The sequence below is a fragment of the Manis javanica genome, chromosome 13 (assembly GCF_040802235.1).
Source record: "Manis javanica isolate MJ-LG chromosome 13, MJ_LKY, whole genome shotgun sequence".
In the NCBI taxonomy this organism is placed as follows: domain Eukaryota; kingdom Metazoa; phylum Chordata; class Mammalia; order Pholidota; family Manidae; genus Manis; species Manis javanica.
The window spans coordinates 49,347,520-49,367,844 of record NC_133168.1 but is presented as its reverse complement, the minus strand read 5'-3'; the positions used below and the strand labels follow the sequence as shown (position 1 = coordinate 49,367,844).

The following is a 20,325-nucleotide window of genomic DNA, read 5'->3' as shown; positions in this document are numbered from 1 at the left end:
CCTTAATTGTTGTTGATTATTTATAGTGTAGCTAAACAAACTGATTTTCTGTATTCTTCTAGATGCTCTAAAGGTTTCCATAACCAGGAACAGTCCAACCCCCCTCATGCCACCATTAATTTTTCAGTTTGTGAGTCTTATCCCGTATGGATTTTTGGACTTCAATCCATAGGCTTGTGGTTTTAGGATTTATGAAAAACATTTTTCACAGCTGTTTGCATGAAAAGAAACAAGGCTCCTTGGAATGTTCCTGGGCTGGAAGACATGAGTGTTTATTGACAGAAGAGTTGTTCTAGAGTCTCACATTTTGCAGATCTTCAGTTAGACTCCTCCTTTTGGTACCATTTCATGGTAATGTCTGTGACATCTTCTCTTCCCACCTGAGCTTTAAAATCCCAGCCCCTAGACATTATGATCTATATTTATGTTCCAAATTCATTGAGTCAATAAGGTGCCAGACTAGAATGTGCCATTCTGTTTTAACTCTCTCCTTGTTTTCAGATTTCCTTGTGTTTCTTTGAAATAAAGTATGTATTAAATTTTGGGAGTTATGATTTATCTAGTATTTCTATTTATTTCTAACATCAGGATGGACCTGATTAATCCAGGCTACCATGTAGTCAGAGCTGCCTGGCTTTCTCTTCCAGTACCCTTGTTTCCTTTCAGGGATTTTTCTCCCCACTGGTCAGCTACAGAAGAGTCAATTTACCAAAATCCAATATATTCCTTAGACTCTTGACCTTAAAGCAAGGAAAAGGTCCCTTTGAGGTTTCTATGGGTTTTTACTCTCCTCATATTAAGGAATAAACACTGGGAAGTCACAATAGCAGTTCACATACTTTTACACTTAAGTGTTTAATTTTTAAGAATATTTTCCTCTGTATAATGTCATTTTTTTTCTAGACGCCCCCCCTTATATCTAAAGCCTACATTCTACTCACATAGGACTGTTTTTTACTATCCAATTATCATTGCTTCTGTGAGAAAATGCTTTACTTTCAAACTGCCCTCTCTTTCTTCTTTATGTTATTTTTCCTAGAAATCCTTGAGAAAGACCATGCAAAATATTTTTGAATCATGGCTCCCAGGAATGATGGGTAATTGTGGCAATTTGAATTTGGTGAATAAAGAGCAAGACCACATTGAGTACTAGAGTTGGAGGCCAGTATAAGTTCTTCTCAATTTCTAATGCCCATTTTTAGTAAAGATCAGACTAAACAGGGAGGGGTATGTGTGTGTGAGGATGAGAAGAGAAGAAAAGAGAAGAGAAGGGAAGGGAAGGGAAGGGAAGGGAAATGAGGAGGGGAGGGGAGGGGAGGGGATTCAGAAAATGACAGGGAAAAGAAGAGGTGACAGAAAGAAGAAATCTTCAGGAAGGAAGGAAGATGACATTCAGAATGGTAGAGATTGTGTGATTATTGTCATACAGTGTGTGATGATTCCTGTGATCTTAAAGAACCACAACTATGGAATTCAGTTCTACATGACCTTTTGCTGCTGCTGTTTGCTGTTTGGATCCAGCAGATTCAAGTGCACAGCATCCAGGGGAAGCAGGGGAAGGCCTCACACCAGTTCCACTGAAGCCAGGCCTATTGCCTCTGGAGGTCATTCCAAGGACCCAGAAGCCCATGAAATCTATATTCATTCACTTACTGCTAAAATCTGATGTGGTTAATAATGTAGGTTTTAGGTTCACCTATGGTCTGGAAATTTTTTTTAAAGGTTTAATTCTATCTTGTTTTAGGGCCTGAGGACTTTTTATATCATCAAAGCAATTAGGAAAAAAATACTGGATCTCCATATACTATTTTCAAACAGCCACATATTTCCTTTTTTCCCTTTCCTTGCACTCACCATTAAGACATACTGAGATGTTATCTTAGAAAGTGTGTAGAAAACAAATGCTCTAAAATATTTTTCCCCACCAACAGTAATAGAAAAAGAATGTTTATTTTTTCATAATGTCTAGGTTCCTAAAATAATATTTCATTTCAATATTTAAATAAGTTATACATACAAGATAAGCAGCTGTTATTCTTTATGTAGGAATACTAGACTGTAAATTTTAATTGTATATAACCTTCACCTGCTCATTGTTTCATTAAAATAAAGGATCAACTTAATTTTCATTCATATTTTCTTTTCTATTCCATTCTTGATTATGTGTGTATTTACAAATAGACTAAGTAGTTTTTTAAAAAGTGAAGTTGCTTCAAAGAGGCGATCAATTATGCTTTGAGGTTATTTCTATCATTCATTTGTTTCTTTCTTTATAGTATTTTCAATACTTTTTTTCTTCTCACATAATTTCACATCCATTTTCTTCACAATAGTAATTGGGTGTTCTATTGCTTGTCTAACAGGTCTTTTTCTCCTCATATAAATTCCTGCTTTGTTTGTTTTTCCTTTCTTTCTAATTCATTGAAAACATTCTCCCATCTTTGTAGAGCTATATTCAAATGAAAACTCTTCTGTATTGTTATCTTTTGAATTATTTCATACATAAATAGTAAACTTAACCTCACTCTTCTGCGTTTATCTATAGCTGTAACAAAAATACTAGATCTTACATTTATGAAGTGTTAGTCCTAGCTAGGTAACTGCTCAGATTAATGATTGGCAAATATATGTCTTTTCCAGTAATACAGAACTATATTTTAATGACTTGTGAAAATTATAGGTTTATTCTATAATTCAGGAAACACAGTCCAACATACTTTCTGGGACAAATCAGGGTCTGTGTTTGCTGATCACCATTTAATAAGCCACTGATTCTCTGTAGCACCTATTTTATAACTTTTCAGACATTTAATTAGTGGTTTATGGAGAGAAGGAATAACGATAATAAGTGGACATGCTGTAATGCATTACAACTCATCCTAGCTTTACATTTGAGGTTGACCAGCCCATCATGTATAAGCTTCAGTGCTGAGAAAAAGTGAACATCAATGTTGACATAAAAATGTGATCCTCCTAAGTGTAAAGTGATAGTATTTAAATTTGGGTGAAATGAACTAGTCTTTAACATAAAATGTTAGAAGATTATAAGGATGAAGCATTGACAATAGTGAGATCTTTACTGGTACAAAAGATTGTAAGAAGGCATGAAAGATATCAATTAGAATGACACTCACGAGTGCCTACTATTTTTTAGGCACTGTGCAAGATGCTGAAAATGGTCATACAATAATACACATCAGATGAAAATTGTGAACTTGGAAATTAGGGTTTTTAAAATAGAAAGCTATCTATGAGAAGATGGATTAATAACTTAGATTTGAAAAACAGTTTTATTTTGAGAGGGTAACTGAGCATAGGGAAGTTTCTGTAATAATTGTGTCACCACTTTGAATAAGAAATAAACAGAACATATGGTATTACTAGAGTTTATTCCAGAGAAACTAGTAATTGCTGATATACTATGTTTTTACTATGTTTTTACTATGACCACAAAATAAACTTTCTAAGAGTGTTGTGAATATCTTTTATATCCCTGAGATACAAGAAAGCATTTGTGTAAAACAAAAGCAAATAATGGTTTGTTTCTATAACACCAATGATTTACACATATTTCATTCAGTCAAATGTCCAATCAAGTTATTTTTTTCTCCTGAAATTTTGATGTATTTTGGAGATTCTGTGTGAAGCCAAAGAAGTAATAGTTTTGAACATTTAAACTTAACCATATACTTCCTATGAAGTGTTGTTTGATCTAAAATAGTATTACCAAACTTGAATATATAACTTATTTATAAAATATGGTTCTATGTGTAAAGGATGCAGATTTGTCACTACTGAAGATATTTAGATAATGTGCTATACTTGGAGCCCCAAACTCTAAAATATTAATTCCAAATTTAACTTGAACAATGACAGCAGCCAAATGTTGCTTTCAAGGCAAAGGTTTCAGTTGATAAAAAATAGTATAAATAGTTAAGAAGCATATGATCTGATGTGTTTTGTAAAATGTGCACTTTGCAGTCAAACTTCACTATAACCGATTTTTGTGTAACTATAACCAATGGTATTAATTTTCAAGGCATTTTCTTACTGATGACATTTGGAATAATAGTGATAAATTTCCTTGTCCAGAGTCTAATGTTTGACTATTTTTCTTCTGTGAGTCCTCGGCACAAACCTGCTTGGCATCTATGATAATTTCAAGACCGTTATCAGTACTGATAAGTAGTGGATGACTGAGAAGAATGCTGTTAGGATTACAGCAAACTGAGAGCTGATTTTGGATAAAATTTAATGGGAACCTTTGAAAATAATTTTAAAAATATTCTAATGCACTAGGATTTTCCAGAGTTCATTTAAATTGAAGAAATTTAGTTTAGCACAAGTACTTATTCAAACAGATTGACCTCCATTCTCAGTACATGACATAATTTGTTTCTTACCAGTTTTGTAGCTTCATGTGCAAGACCTTTGGCTTCTTTGGCAATTTTCTCAGCTTCATCAATATAGTCCTTAATGTTGCTGTAAGCTTTGAAGGCTGCAGTGGCATTGAAGGAGATGTTTTTAGCCTCATCAAGGATTCTGTTGAGATTACCCAAAAAGAAAACATCAGAGCAGCTGGTACTCAAATGAAGAACATCCTAGTTGTAATAAACATGGCTTCCAAAAGATCATAGCCAATATAACTATCATAATTCCAAATCATAATGAAATATCTACTTATTGTACATGTTGAAGTCTGCAATTTATGCTCATGTTTCTGAATATTTCAGCTGAGACAGTATCAACATATTTTTAAATATCAATAGTAACCTCCAAAAGCTTCTGCAACCATGTGTACCATGCAAGTAGGGAACAGTGAGGCGATCCTCCACGTCCTTTGTAAAGCATGCTGCATGCTTCAGGGCACTTGCACTACATTCTTAAAAGGAATTTCACAAAATAAAAGCACCTAAGAAGGTTGAGTAGTTTGTCTCAGGTCACATGGTCAACATGGCACTAATTAAGCACCTGGACTGCTGCATCTCCTGACGTCTAGCTTGCTGTTCCCTTTACCACTCTTCATGTTAACTTGGCAAAAGTTTTTTACAAAGTGAATTGTGCATGATTTATGCCCAGGGTCTTCAAACACTAATGTTTTCTTTTGTGTCAATGAATACTAATTATTGGAATAGAGTCTTAGACAGGTTGTATACTAAATACAGATTCATGTGGGAAAATTTTTCTTGGGGCTAATAGCACCTATATTTATTATGACAGTTCCAAAACTGAGAGGGAAGCATACCAGTTATACCCAGTATACTTTTGAAGCCTTCTTTTTGTAAGCCAAACATACCTTGCCACTTGCCCCTCCCTTCTCTGACCCATATAAGAATCCTGCTATAATGAGCTGTTATTTCATAGGGGAGTATATAGTGTCTCCCTGGAGTTTGAAAGAGAAAAAAAGACTTAAAGGCTAAGTATGGGGCCATGTTTTCAAAAGATACCCTTTAAATAATAAGTAGTGTTGATTTCATTAAAAATATAAAACTGACATTTGAAGCATAATGTGTGTTTATATATTATTATTTAAATTGCTAATAAGGCAACCACTGTGCTCTCTAATAAAGGACAGAAAATAATTTTCTAAGTGTACCCCAGGGCTATATTCACTCCCTACCAAGCCATACTTGAATCCACTTTTAACTCAGACTTTTGATGCTTCTCCAGGGGAGCTCTGCCCAGACCCTTCTAGTTAGGCTCTTCCCCAGAAAGGCCATGTAGCTTGGAAATTCATAATTGTAGAAATCAAGATTTGAAAGCGATTCTCTACCATTCCTGTTAGTCAAAACTTTTGGATAGGTGTCACGATGCACAGGTATTTCCAAAACCAAATGACATACCCATCAAGGACAGCAGATGAGTCATTCAGCTGAGCTGCGTGGCTCTCAGCCTCGGATACCTTCTCAGCAAGCTTTCTGTCCTTTATTTCTTGGGAGAGGTCATCTATTTTATCTTTAAGCTCCTTGGACATTGGTGGCAATTTAGTTTGGATGTCTTCGACATACTGATATGTAGAGAAGAGAGGGTATGTCAAGAAAGTGAATCCAAGCCTCCTATTTTCTAATTTCTTTGAGATACAATTATACAAACTTAGTTTTTTATGAGATTTCAAATTTACTAATATATCAAAGAGAGAATAGAGAATAAAAGCTGTTATTTAATGAAAGAATTTAGGAACTACATGAAGCCAATTTACACCAAGAAGAACCCATCTTTTACAAATTGTTATTTCATAAGTATAAATGCATAAGGGATAGTCACTTGGATCTTCTAGACCATTTATTTGCATTTCTCTGTTCATATATCACAGTGTCTATTGCATTAAACAGTATGTTAAAAGTCTGTTTGTAGATTTACATTTCTCCTTTAACTAATGGTATATACATGTGGAAGCAGATTGCAAGTACTCATCTGGGAACAAGAAATGCCTTTCATCACTGTGAAAAAAAATACAGGTTTATGTGAGTGTTGTAAGCACTCTCACACAGACATTCACGTCTGTTGGGAGACCAATGTGAAGTTCTAACTGTTGCCAGTAGGTGGGTTTGGTCACACAAGGATGATGCAAAAACAATTTTATAGTCACAAGAAAAAAAAAAAGTTAATTGCTTATAGTACTGAGATTTCTCATTAGTTCTCATTTATGAAAGCCTATGTCATTATGATCTTTCTTTTAACTTTGATTTTATCAAATACTCACAGCTATGACCAAGTTGATTTCATCTGCAAGACGTTTGGCTTCATCAAGTATGGCATTGCCTTCTTTTAAAGTGCTCTCAGTTTGTCGTTTGCCACTTTCAACAGCCTCTTTCTTTTGCTGTAGTACAGTATGAATAAAACATCAATTGCCCTTTGAGTAAAATCCATTACAGTTTTGTACTCTTGACTTTCCTGAGCTGTCTGAATAAAGGCTTTGCAAGCCAGGTAGTTGTGTTGACAGTGAGGCTAGATGAGAATGATATAACCTACCCAGGTAGTCCTCCAAGAGTTATTTTATATAAGTACCTGTACAGGTACTTTATTCCTCCCACTGTGAGAAAGCCATCCAAGAAAAGAAAAGTTATATGATGGTAGGCGAGGAATTAAAAACTATTTTAAAAGCAAGACAGACATCCATTTTTAACTAAAATCGAAGTGCAGAATATGTATCACCGAACATGTGGTAGTACACTCACTACAGTACATTGGAACTAGACATTCAAGTCCCAAATCTCAATTTAAATGAATATTTTATGAACATAAAAGCAAGCAGATTTATTCTATGGGAGTTCTGTAAAAATTGGAAGAAGTGGGCTTTTTAAGGAAACTTAGGGGAAATACTTTTCAGAAAAAGAGAAATTATCGCATGGAAGAATAAACTTAATGGACTGTTCTAGGAAAAGAGAGCAGATTCTAATTTTTCTTTGAAACTGACAGCTTGTCTCAAAAAGACATGAAATTCTTTCCTAGCCTCAATGAGAGAGAAATACTGCTACTTCCATTTGGAGCATACCTTTGCCTATTTCTTTCTTTATACTTCTTTATAATTCTCAAAATAGAGACCCATGTATAAAGACAATTATTCTCTAAAAGTATGCTTTAAGTGTAATTGTTAAGAGATTCTGTTTGGACACCAAGGTTGATTATTTCTACTTTAACTTCTAATTAGATCTTAATCCATTTCAGAGCTCTGTAAATGCAACACATTTTTGCGGGGAGGGGAAGCATTAAGAATCTACAAAAGCTATCTCCCTGTCTGTCTAGCAACACTCATTCTAGCTTCTTGGTAATCCTTTTTCAAGGTTATAGTGGTAGATTTGGAGACACACTGTTCAATACATGTTGCCTTGATTAATTGAATTGCTCATATTCTCTTTGCTGATCAGGTTCACAGTTTTCTCTGCCTTTTCTCCATCACTGGAAATGCCCTTTTAACCCTGTGCCTTCTAGAAGGATGCACTCAAAGCCTTCTACGATATGGTTCCAAATGTCATTTCCAAAGCCATCTTCTGCTACAGACTTTCATGTAGCCTACGCATGAGCTTTACCGCTCTATTGACATTACCTAAGATCACCCACCTCAAGCTCTCAGAGCTCTGTGTTTGTGCTTAATGCTGCACCATCGTTTTGTCAACTACTCTCAATTACTATCATGATGCCATCATTTTTGTGAATCTTGATTTCCCACTATATGTACTAATCATAGTATTATATATAGTGAAACGTTAAAATGCCTTAATTTTCAGGAGATTTTAAATTCTATGAGGCCAAGAATCAGTCCTATTCATCCTTAAACACCCTGGTTACCAACAGCACCTTGACATGGTAGGTCATTTAAATATTATGTCTACTTTACTTCCAACAGTTTTCAGGGTAAGAATTGAATTCTTTACTTGACCTTAGAAGGTAGTTCTCTTTTAACTCAAGGTCTGGACCCTGTCTATCTGCACACTCATTCCCATGCAGTTTTCATTCTAATCCTATCAAACCTCTGAATTTCCCCCAAAATGTCTTCCCCTTTGTCTCTCCATATCTTTCATATATTTTTCCCTATTTCTGGAATGTTCTTCCCCTTTCTACTTTGACATACCCTTCAAGACTTAGCACTCATTTAAGATATTCTATGAAGCCCTTCCTAAGTGAGGGTCCTTGGATGCCCTCCTTTCCCTACCTGCCTGATAACCACTGCAGCAAATAGGGTGGTTCACCTGTGTGTTACCTCCTACTGAATACGAGTCATGAGAGTCATCAGAGATGGTACTTTATTTTTTCTATCAGTGGCTTTCAAACTTAATGCTGCAGCTGAATCACTGGAGAGATTTTTAAAACACTGGTTGCTAGGCCCCCATTCCAGTTTCTGAGTTGATGCGTTTGAGGCAGTGCCCAGGAATTTGCATTTTTAACAAGTTTCTAGGTCACAATGATGTTGCTGTTTCAGGGACCACACCACAAGGACCAGTGCTTGATACTGAAATCAGTTTTTGTGTTTAGCACATTTCCTGAATTTAGAAGGCACTTGGAAAGATTTTTAACACAAATTACACACTTGTCTCCTTAATAAAACAAAAAGCATTTGATTTAGTTCTTAATCATATTGCCTTTTTTATGAGCACTAGCAGAATGAAGTCATGTATTTAAACAATCCATTATTCAATCAAATAGATAAAATGTATCAGCTGTTGTCAAGCTTGTAAGCCATCAGACTACCCCAGGAAGAATTTGGGATATGAAGCCTGGGCCGCACCCCAGCTCAGCCAGCTCAGACTCTCAGAGGCGGGTGGGGGGCATCCTGGATACCCATCTGTTCACCAACATTCCAGGGGATTCTTTGTCAGCCAGTCCAACACCAGGCTTGGTCATCACCCCAATAAGCCTTGGCAAGCAACCTTAAACAAGCTGGGCCTTACTCATGGGAACCTAGTCAGTTTATCTATTTACTCCAGTAAGTTGTCAACAAGCCTTTAGTTAAGCATGACACATAAAAGGAAAATAGAAAAAGCACCACTCAGAAATTCAGTACTGACTACATAAGCTTCAGGCATCTCTAGGGGTGCCCAAGAATGATGACTCCTGGTGTAAATATCACTAAAAAGAAGGAATAGCTGAAAGCACCATTTACTGTGGCACTATAACTCTTCTTGAAATACTTTCTGAATGTTTATTATGCTTTCCACACAGGTAATTGTAATTTCTTAAGCTGTTGTCATAAAATGGAGAGGTGCACCTCTGGCTAGGTTACACCACTGGTGTGTCACCAAGTGGGATGAATCATGCTGGAGTCTGTATAGGACGGTGACCCAGCTTCCTGTCTCACAAGACAGTGCTTTTTCTTAAATATTGCCACCCTGTCAGTAGACTCCAAATTGGTTAAGATTAGATATACCTGTTAAGAAAAAAGGAAGCCTCCTCAATCTTTTATCAAAATGATAAGATTAAGTCCCAGGAGAGGGACCCAGAAAAAAATACTTTAAAAAACTTAATTCATCCTCCTCTTAATGCAAAGGAAAATGGAAAGAAATGAGTGGATTAAAAAAAAATCCAGATTTGTTTCCTTCAACTGTCATTCCACGAACATTTTTGAGGACATAATATATGTCAGAGAGTGTTCAGTTATAGTTGAAGGTGATAGTACATGTTAGGAAAATACAGGTCTGATGGTGCTTTCAGATCTGTTGGGGTCAAATACATTGAAAAGAGCAAAGGTAGTTTTGTTTCTAGGGAGAAAATTATTGTTATTTAAATACCAAACAGGTTTGTGACACTGGGTATGCTGAATTTACTCTTGGGAAAAGTGATCAGTTTGCCATATTGAGTATTAAGAAAAAAAGGAAAAAAGAGTTGGGTGAATCAGCTTTAGATCTAGCATCATCAGCTCTCTCAGAAAGGCAGAGGTGGCCCACCATTTCTTGAAGGAAGTACCTCTTGTATGTAAGGAAAATGGAAGGAAAAATAATTCAGACTTCATCTGTTTATGTCAGTCCCTTTTGAAATATCATTTCCATAGGACACATTGCAAAGAAAAAGAGAACCAAAATCATCCCAAGCTCTGGTCTCACTGATTTTTTATGTGTCTAATTCAATTAGAAAATACTCGGCCCTTCTGTGATTTATGTCAGCCAGATGTCTAAAATGGTGGTTTGTGGTAGGCTGCATGGATTGAAAATCATCTCATATGAGTTCTTACCCTAGATATGCTCTAGGAAAATGCACTCAATGCATAGTTGGCAGACGGACGCTTCTAGACTTTAATTGACTTGCCTAAATTGTATTTCCAGTGAGTGGCCCAGCTGTCGTTAAGACCAACGTCCCCCGACGCTCAGCAAAGGTTTCCTTCCAGTGTACCACAAAGTCCTTAAAATTTTCAATAGTTTAAGTTACATAAATCTTATTTGATTCTGTGGGCACTGATTTTCAAAAAGGATCATTTCCTGTTCTTTCTGTTCAGAGTTGTTATTCTTGATCTTTGTAAACGTTCATAAACTTTCAACTCCCACCCCTACCCGCACCTCCAGATTCAGGCAAAGGAGTGTGTGCAGGGCTCACCTCCAAAGCAGTCATGTTTTTCTGGTTTGCTGCAGATAAGCGGTCAGCCTCTCTGGTTTGACCTGTGGCTTCTCTCAGCAGGTCCCAAGCATCATTGACTTTGTTTTGGTAGTCTGCCAGTAGCTCCCGGAGAGCCTTCTCCATTTCTTCATTTTTCCCTCGAGACTCTCCAAAGAGCTTCTTCACTTTCTTCAGAAGACCTTCTGCAGCTCTGCAAACACCCCCAGCCCAATAACAGACAATAAGCCCTTTCCACGGCCCCAGGGTTTATTGGTATTAAACTCTGTTACAAAGAGATGCTAGCATTGAAAGAATGGAAAAACAAGGCAACATTTACAGCAGATTGACTGTGTACTAAACCAAGATGAAAACTGATCCTTGAAACGTGGCAAGACCATTTACAATTATGATTAAAGCACAAAAAATCAACACATTTTAAATTTATAAGTAATAAAGCATTTTTGATCAGAAAGGGTCTCATGTTATACTCAGAATATGACTGATAAAATCAGTCTTATGATTCACTTCCCATACAAAAAAAAAAGCCATCTGATTCACCATAATGAGACATTTCTCAATTACTTTGAATACGAAGTATAAATATCGATATGTTTGGTTAGAAACTGTGAACAGAACTCATGCTAGTAAACAGGCTTTTGATCTGCTTTTTTTTTCTTTCAGCTGAGTGATTTGGGAGTTTTCTGGGTTTAACTAGTTTTCCTAAAGTGATAATATCTGTTTTTAAGAGAGGTAAAACACTTGAAAAGCTGTAGTTCTCAACCCATAGGCATCCTAACTTCCTGAATCCACCTTTCAAAGCAGATAGCTGGGCTCCATCCCCAAAGTTTCTAGTTCAGCAGATCTGGGGTGGAGTTTGATAATTTGTATGTCTAACAAGATCTAAGGTGTTGCTGATGTCACTGGATTAGAATGTATTATTTAAATATTAATAACACCACTACTTTGAAGTTAGCTATGAATATAAAATTCTATTTTTTATCGAATGTGTGGTGACAAGAGTTCATTAGCATTGGTAAAATCACTTTCACTATTCTCAACTTCAAATTTCCAACTCTTATTTCAAAGCATGAGGCATTTATTATTTGATGACCCTTCTACTCAGTATTTCTTAAGATGACAAAATGTATAGGATGACCTACTGAAGTCATAATATATCCAAACATATTTCTTTTAAAATAAAATATGGTAGTTTGAAAGTCCCTAATAGAGGCAATTAATGAAGCAAGCCCCTTAGCCAAATTATAGAAGGAAGCCCACCAGAAAAGATGACTCACTTGATTATTTATATTTAGGCAAAAACATGCTTTCATTCCATTTTGGGACAGCACCAGAAAAGATGATTTACTTGATTACATTTACATGAAAACATGCTTTCAATCCATTTCAGAGCAAGGTAAATTACAACGAGGCCAACGAAAAATAACTAGTAAACCAAGTATCTTCTATCCATATGTGTGAAGGAAAATTTAGAAAACTGCAGACAGCAATATGGCAAACTCAGGTTATCAAACGAATAGAGCATCTACTCACACCAACTCATCTTCAGCAACTTCCTTGTGGGCATCTAGATTTTTTCTCCTCAGTTCTACCATCATCTGATCAACCTCTTTCTGAAGCCCTTGCAAATTTCTCTCAAAGGCCTTGTCTTCAGTTTCTAGAGTTTCATTTAGTCTTACGGCTTTTTCATGTACAGCTTTGGGAGTAAAACAAATTTTGCAAATTAGTAAACAAAAATGCCACATGCAAAAACGGCACTCAGCATCTGGTCTTCCCCACCATCTCTAAATGCGATGTAGTTTGCTGCTGGGAAACAGAGGCAGTGAATGCGACAATCTGTGACAAACAGGAAAATGTGATTATATTTCTCCATATTATATTTATTTTGGGGGGGTCACAGTAATTAAAGCATGGTGTTCCTACCTTGAAAGGAAGAAATATAAATGAAGAAGTGGCTAAAAAACCCTCTTCAGGTAAGAAGTAAAAATTGACCATAGACTATAACACTTGGAAACTGAAACCACAGGGTCTAATGCATTGATGATAAGACACAATACTATTCAGTCAGTTTAAAAACACTGAGTTTTATCAGTGATGAGATCTCTGAAAACAAACCCACCCTTGCATTTCCATGCAGTTCTGTGTTCATTTGTTTAAAGGAATGAGGAAAGGATCCCCAGTCTAGGGGCAAGGGTTATAGATTAGGGCACAAAGATACCTTCCAGCAATAACGTCTATCTCAAGAGTCTGTGTTTATTATGCATTAAATGGGTTTCAAACTGTGCTCTTCAGAATCTTAGGAGTCTCCAGGTACTTCAAGTTTTCTACAAACGATGTCTGTTCTGCCAGAAATCTGTTTTATAGGTTGGTGTTTGGGGCAAGATTTCATTTGAGGAAATAATTCTTTGACAAAGTTTGAAAAACTGGTGAAACATTTATACAGTTCGACCCTGAGTTTTAGACCAACTTTTCCTCAAGGGCATTCTGTGGAACATTACTTTGGCAAGTTGAAGGGAGATGTTTTTTCCAACTCCTTTGTTGGTGAACCCTTATTTCTATAAATTACTTACAAACAACTCTAGACTGAGTGCTCTGGGTTGGCCAAGAGACATTTTCTACCTTTCAAAGTTGAACCCTAAGACCTCATTAAGACATAAAGAATCCTGAAAACTCATTTCTATTTTTGCAGAACCTTTTTTGAGTGATGCTGGTCAGAGCTGTTCCAAGGACAGTATATGCAGAGTTCCTGAAACAGGTATACCAGGCCAATCAGAGCAGCCAGGGAGGGTGGGACATGGTGGGCTAGTACAGTAGTTCTCAAATGTGGTCCCCAAACAAGCAGTATCAGCTTTACCTGGGATTTATTAGAAATTCAGATTCTCAGGCCCCACCACAGATCTACTGAGTCAGAAATTCCAGGGTGGGGACCTGAATCTGTGTTTTAACAAGTCCTCCATGAGTTTCTGATACACATGAGAGTTTGAGAATTGCTGATTTAGTAGAAGGAACTGTGTTTCTATCTCTAATTCTACCTTTTCCAAAATGCATCTTTTGAATGCTCTTTTCATGATACATGTCTGGTTAGAAAGTAACTGCAGTCAACTCCTTATTTCTGATAACCATAGTTTAATCTGCAGAACAATTTGGGACCGGTGTTTTGAAGAATATGTCCATTCCTAGCCTTGTGGTAGAAATTATTCCTTAGGTGCTGTATTACTACAAGTTTAGTGAGCGTGGTTCGTTTTATGATTGACTGCTTAATAGTCATTCCTTAACATATGTCAAAGGACCTTCTCAAGATTTCAACAGTATTATTGGTAAGATACCACCTCAGCTATGACATGTTTGTTAAGGAGTCACAGAGACCAAGGACCAACTGACTAGAAAGCTCCCTGGTCCAGCAGACTATATGGGAATGCCAATGATTCAATGTAAGAAGGTTTCTACTTTGATTTCAAGAAAGGCAATGGGAGACTTGGCTCTGTCTATGACAGATCCCTACCCTTTGGCCCAAGTGCTTGCCTATCTGGATAGCTGATCTTAACTAACTGTAGCATCTAACTCCTCACATCATTGCATTCACTTTTTTTTTAAATGAAAGGGATAAATCCAATTTCTCATACCCAAGGTGCATGCTTTTCCTTTATTAAATGAATATCTGAAGAGCTTTGATTACAGATATATTTTGAAATTTGATTGAATTTAGGTCCTGGGCCTTGATGGTTTTGAGGAAGGGAGGAATGTGGAAATACAGCCTCACTTGTGGTCTATTTGCAAAGCTAAACTTCTACAGAGAAGAATTTGTTGGAAAAAGAATGACATGGGGAGGAGAAAAGCAGAAGGAAAGGAGGGCTGTACCTTTCTGAATATATGCATCATTGCTTTTAAATTAATTTGTAAGCAACTAGAAGGAATTATTGGGGTACACAAAAACTGCTTTAGCAAAATGATGTTGTATTAAAAAAGAATCATTTAAATAGAAGACATTTGATTATTTCACTGCTTCTATATATGGAATCTGGAAATTCTCTCAGTATTTTTAACTACAGATATTTATTTAGTCTCTTCTTCAAAGATATACACTATCAATTAGTATGTTTTCAACAGTATTGAAAGTAACCATAATTAACTTTATATAATAATAATTGTATCTACTTTATTTCAAAGGGATGTCTAAGTAGTTTTAAAATATCTTTAAAAGAAGATTAACATAAAAAGAGTTGGGGAAAGGTAATGTAAATTAATTCATATATTAATATAAATCAGGTGCATTAATAGGCAGAAAGGCATACCATAATGTTCATTGCAGTGGATCCCAAATCTAGTGCTAAGTATCTTTGTAGCCAAGGCATAGCAGGGGATAAAGACTGGGTACTTGAGAGATATACATTATCTATAACAGGATGAGAAAGGCATTCCACTTGTCTGAAGATAAAACTGAAATAGGCAAATGCCAGCCAGGACCATTCACTTCTCCCACAGCAATGTGCTGTCACTGATAAAACTGAAGAGTACTGATATTATCCCCAATTATTGTAGTTTTAGGAGACAAAAAAGGATGAGGATTTGTTGTATAACCACTTAAAGCTTTTGGTGAATTTCCTTTTCTTTTTTTAAAAATCCCCCATACTGCCAAGCCTTGTACATATACACCTTTCAGTCAAGATTTTAGTTTAATTCTGGCATATTCAAATTTAAACTACCATGAAATTTTAACAGTTGGATTAATTCTGCCAAGTTTGTTCTGTTAAGGGGTGTGGCTATCCTTTTTGTTACCATTTATGTGAGTGCCTGAGGCAGGAAGGGAACAGTGTTCCCATTTGCCTCAGGTGCAGGATCATAGCTATCCCACATGGCACTTTGAGTGAATTAGAAAAAGGTGTCCTATCTGGACAGAGACAACCACGCTGCCCAACTAATGCACGATTTAGGGAATGGGGGACATCTTCGATAATACGTAACCCTTTTCTCTAACGGATCCTTGAGGATGGTGAGCAAAGCCTGGATTAACTCGTCTCTGCTCTGCCCCCTGCTGGTGCTTCTGCGGTGCACACAGTGGGAGGTGGAGGGTGCAAGGCAGGGTCAAGCGGTGCTGATACTGGAGTCTTGCAAACACGCATTAGCATTTATTCTTCTGTACAGTACTTGCCTGAAACGATTTCAAAATGAGTTTTCGGGACTGGCTACTCAGTATTGAGTGTTTGAGACTGGAGTGGAAGAAAAGGAAAGTTCCTACGGTTTTGACTAGTGGTTTCTGGGGTCCAGGCAGAGTGAAATTACTCCACTTGTAATGGTGAGGTTTTTTTTTGTTGTTGTTGTGGGGTAGAAAGAAGGGTGGACACTTAAAGCAGCACTAATGGAAAATAAAACCAGGAAAAATGCAACACCTTTATTTAGCAGAGGATAAACCACAATGAGTTAACAGAGTTTTCTGGGCAGAGTAACTTCTATTTTAGATCCTGACATGTTCTTACTTAGATTATGTCTCAGATTAAAACTCTGTTTCTTCTTGCAGTGGGGAATCTTTAGGAGGTTCTGTCTCTTCTTGGCCAATGATCCCTAAAAATTAACTGTCAGGATCTGCCTTGAGGGTTATCTTATGTTCTGATTTATTTGGCTATATTACAAAGCAAAATATCTGTAATATGTAACAATGTACAGCAGCAATAAAAATGTTTAATTTTTTTAAAGGAAAAAAATGCCCAAACCTTTTTTTTTACTTCCTAAACATACATGCATGTTTATTATACATTCATAGATATTTAAGAACTACTGGACCTTGTAAAAAATATTACCTGTTTTAAGAGTTTCTGAATCTGGGTTTTTGCTCCCAAATGGCATCCACTTTGATTCTCAATCAGATTGGTAGATGCCAAAACTTAACTCCTAGAGAATTGTGGAGTCGATGTGAACTGAAGCGTCTGGTAAGGTGGCACATCCAAATCCCAAGCAACAGATGTTCATTAAAAACCAGCACCAAAGCCATTTTGAGATATTAAAGAGCTGCTTTAAATGTATTGAGTAGAATGGTAAAATTAGCTTTTTAAAAAAATTAAAAATCAGATGGTTTGAATACAAACAATAGCAAAGCATACGTTGCCCACTAGTTATTTAGTCATAATAGCCATTCCACTAAAATTGGAGCATTCCTAAAGGAATGCATTTAATTTACTGCAATTCTGTTCTCCTAATTACTAATTCACTGACTGTTGTCATTAATGTAATAGGTTGTACAGTCTCAGCTTACTCCCTTGAATATCTTGACCAAAATACTTTTAAAAACTGAACCCTCAAATTTAGGAAGGTCATCTCTTACTGGAGAAATTCCAGTTCTGTGTACTCCCTTTTATGTTTCTATTGGGAGAGAAAATGATTAAATTAAATGATTCTAATACCTTCTGCATCCCGGGCAAGCTCCTTAATGAATTCTCCTAAGGAGTTTGCTCTCCTGTTGGTCCTCTCAGCATCCTGTCCAGTTTGCTCGCCATCTGCTGTCACTTTGGTAGCCTAATGATCCAAATTCGGGAAAAGCATAATTAATAGAGATGATGAAGCTACAGCCAGATAAGCTCCCACCGGCTACATTTTCTTTCAAATATTACTTTGAGCCAAAGGCAATCGATGAATTATTGATCAGATGTACTGGAAATGACGCCCTGTGCTCAAGTATACAATTAAACTTTACTACTTCTTCCATTAAATGGAAATCAGATAGCTGTATTGGTCTTTTTAAAACCCTCGTTAGATGCAATGGCATAGAAGAAGCGATAAAGCACAATTAGCTTTGAAATATCTTTAAGGTACTGCTGCCAAAATCTTTAATGGATTCTTCAGCTTCCACATGTTGCAGTTTTGTCCATATTTTATGTACTGAAAAAAAGTGTGGAGTGTAGCAATGATCCCTTGAAGGAGGCACAGGCAGTCTGTCTCAATAAGCTTGATCCTATAGATTCAGTTTTGATCAATACATTAATTAAAGAAACACAGAAGGGGAAGTGCTTAGCTACTCAGTAGTAAATGCTTGTTTTGTAACACTCTAAATATGCCAGGAAAACATTAATGAAGAGCAAGTGCTAACTTTTCCCATATGTCATCACCAGAAAAGATGGCCATTCATCGCAGAACCATTCATTCATCATGTCAACAAAATAAAACAGAATGCCAAAACAGCCTCACCTCCCAAAGAGTATCCTTATTCTCACCTTTATTCACATTAAAGATACCACTTGATGCAATGGAATCCTTTTAATGTGTTCATAATTAACATATACCATATAAAGTCAAATAAAATAGGCATGTGAAAAAAAATTTTCTTAAAAAATACTCCAGGGTTTAGAGGACTGTGAAAATAGGTTTACATTTCATTTTTTCATGTGTATATCAATGCTAATGAATATGAGTTTCTCTACTAAAAAGATGGAGATAATCTAACTACAGAACAAACCAAAGAATTCCAATCTGTCTCAAAATAATTTGAATAAGGTCCAAGTTGGCAGAGTATTAATACTCTACCATCTTGTACCAGAGTGCTTGCATTCAAACATGCCCAGACAACCTAAATTTTTTTATCTGTAAGTGGATTTTAAATAGAACTTAAAGTATAACTAAATGTCTCACCAAAGCAGAACATGGTTAAGAGATGCTATAGGAATTATAGTGCATTTTATGATTTCCCAAGGAGCAAAAGAGGGTAATTCATAAACATTCTCAAGGTTTTACAGAAAAAGTGGATTATCAAGTCCAACTATTATCATCTAATTTCTCAATCTACATCTAATTATTCAACTTACCTACAACCTACAATCATAGATAAAAAGATGAAAGGATAAGAATCCTTTTGAAGTTTTAAAATTCCTCTTTACAGCTTGTAGCATACATACACAGTGATTTGGAGGATATTAGAATGCTCTGAATTAACTCTTCTAAAATATTAATAATGGAATTATTTTCACTTTCAGACTGGAGGCTCAAATGGGTCAGGTAACTTTTTATGTACACACACCACACACACACACACACACACACACAAAAGTTATTTTGAATGTTATTTTTGAATTAGTGAAGTCATCTGCTTAAGTTAGCTGTCTAAATTGCTTTAGACACTTATGTGGTCCAAACTGCTCTATGACATCACTCCTGTGTTCCCATACCACAGAACACTGTAACAAGGGACCTGGGCTACACCACGGCCATCTGTCGGTGTCTTAGCGGAAGAATTAATGTATCATCAGCACTAGTAAATCTCACCACACGGAAGATGTCCATTATAATTTGAACTTAAAATTTAGTTTTCATCTTAACGGTATCTCTTATTAACAAAAAATCATTATTTCCATAAATATCCACATCACTAAACTTACTCTTGTTAATAGTTCAAGGCACTTAATTTTTTAAAAACAAATGTATATTGATACGTTGTCCCTTGTGTGTTGACTCACTTATTATGGCTATTTCCCTGACTAAAAATTAAGTTCTGAGAGGGGAAGCAGTTGGTCTGTTTTGCTCGCCAGTTTACATCCAGCTCCTAGTATGATGCTTGACTTATAGCAAATTCCAAATGAATGTTAAATGTAAGACTAAACAATTTCCTAACTAATCTTACCAACCTTATTACCATTGTTATTATCTACTGTTTGACTACCTTTCCATGAACATTCATAGAAAAAGCTTTTCTTTGTACTACTGCCCCTCCTTAACTCTTCTCTGATTACCCAAAATAAATCGGGTCTTTGAGAGTCCATTTTAACTTCATTTTCTGTGCAGCCATCTCTGACTATTTTGGCACAAGCTTTCTTTGCTTAGATTTTCAAAAACAACTCTCATCACCATTCATGACTATTTTGAGTAATTACATTGTTAGGTGTTTTGCGATATGTATCTAATCTCCATCCTTGGGGTCTGGGGCTATGTCTTCTCTCTTTTTATTCCTCAGAGTACCAGGCGTAGTACCTGGCAAATTGTAGGGGGTCAATGATGTTGAGTGATTGGCTGATATAATGATAAACTAACTATATATCCCTTTGAATTTCTTAAGCCTGTTGGAAAAAAAAAAAACCTCTTTCCATATGCCTTTCCAAAACCACTCAGACTGGCCATATGCCTGATGCTATGCTTGCCAGTGAATGTGGATGGCTGGGCAGTTTTCTGGGCGTTTTCAGAGCTTCATAGGAAGCTGCTGCTCAAGGGCTACAGCTGAGTGCTCAGGAGGGAAGCCAGGCCTGAGAGCTTCCAGTCTCAACCACTCTGCATTCTAGTAACTGGCTTCATGGTATTCAAAACTAG

At 36.3% G+C, this 20,325-nt stretch overlaps 1 protein-coding gene across 3 annotated transcripts in view; it reads right to left on the bottom strand.

Moving 5' to 3' along the window:
• The window catches only part of LAMA2 (laminin subunit alpha 2), a 588,333-nt gene that overhangs the window by 103,816 nt on the left and 464,192 nt on the right, over nucleotides 1-20,325 (bottom strand). For all 3 annotated transcript variants that reach the window (XM_073219597.1, XM_073219595.1, XM_073219596.1), the window contains 6 exons: nucleotides 17,439-17,550; nucleotides 12,577-12,739; nucleotides 11,026-11,236; nucleotides 6,704-6,820; nucleotides 5,844-6,007; nucleotides 4,404-4,542 (listed from right to left, as the gene is read on the bottom strand). In XM_073219597.1, coding sequence (XP_073075698.1) covers nucleotides 4,404-4,542; nucleotides 5,844-6,007; nucleotides 6,704-6,820; nucleotides 11,026-11,236; nucleotides 12,577-12,739; nucleotides 17,439-17,550 — 906 coding nt within the window. The remainder of the gene's footprint in view (nucleotides 1-4,403; nucleotides 4,543-5,843; nucleotides 6,008-6,703; nucleotides 6,821-11,025; nucleotides 11,237-12,576; nucleotides 12,740-17,438; nucleotides 17,551-20,325) is intronic.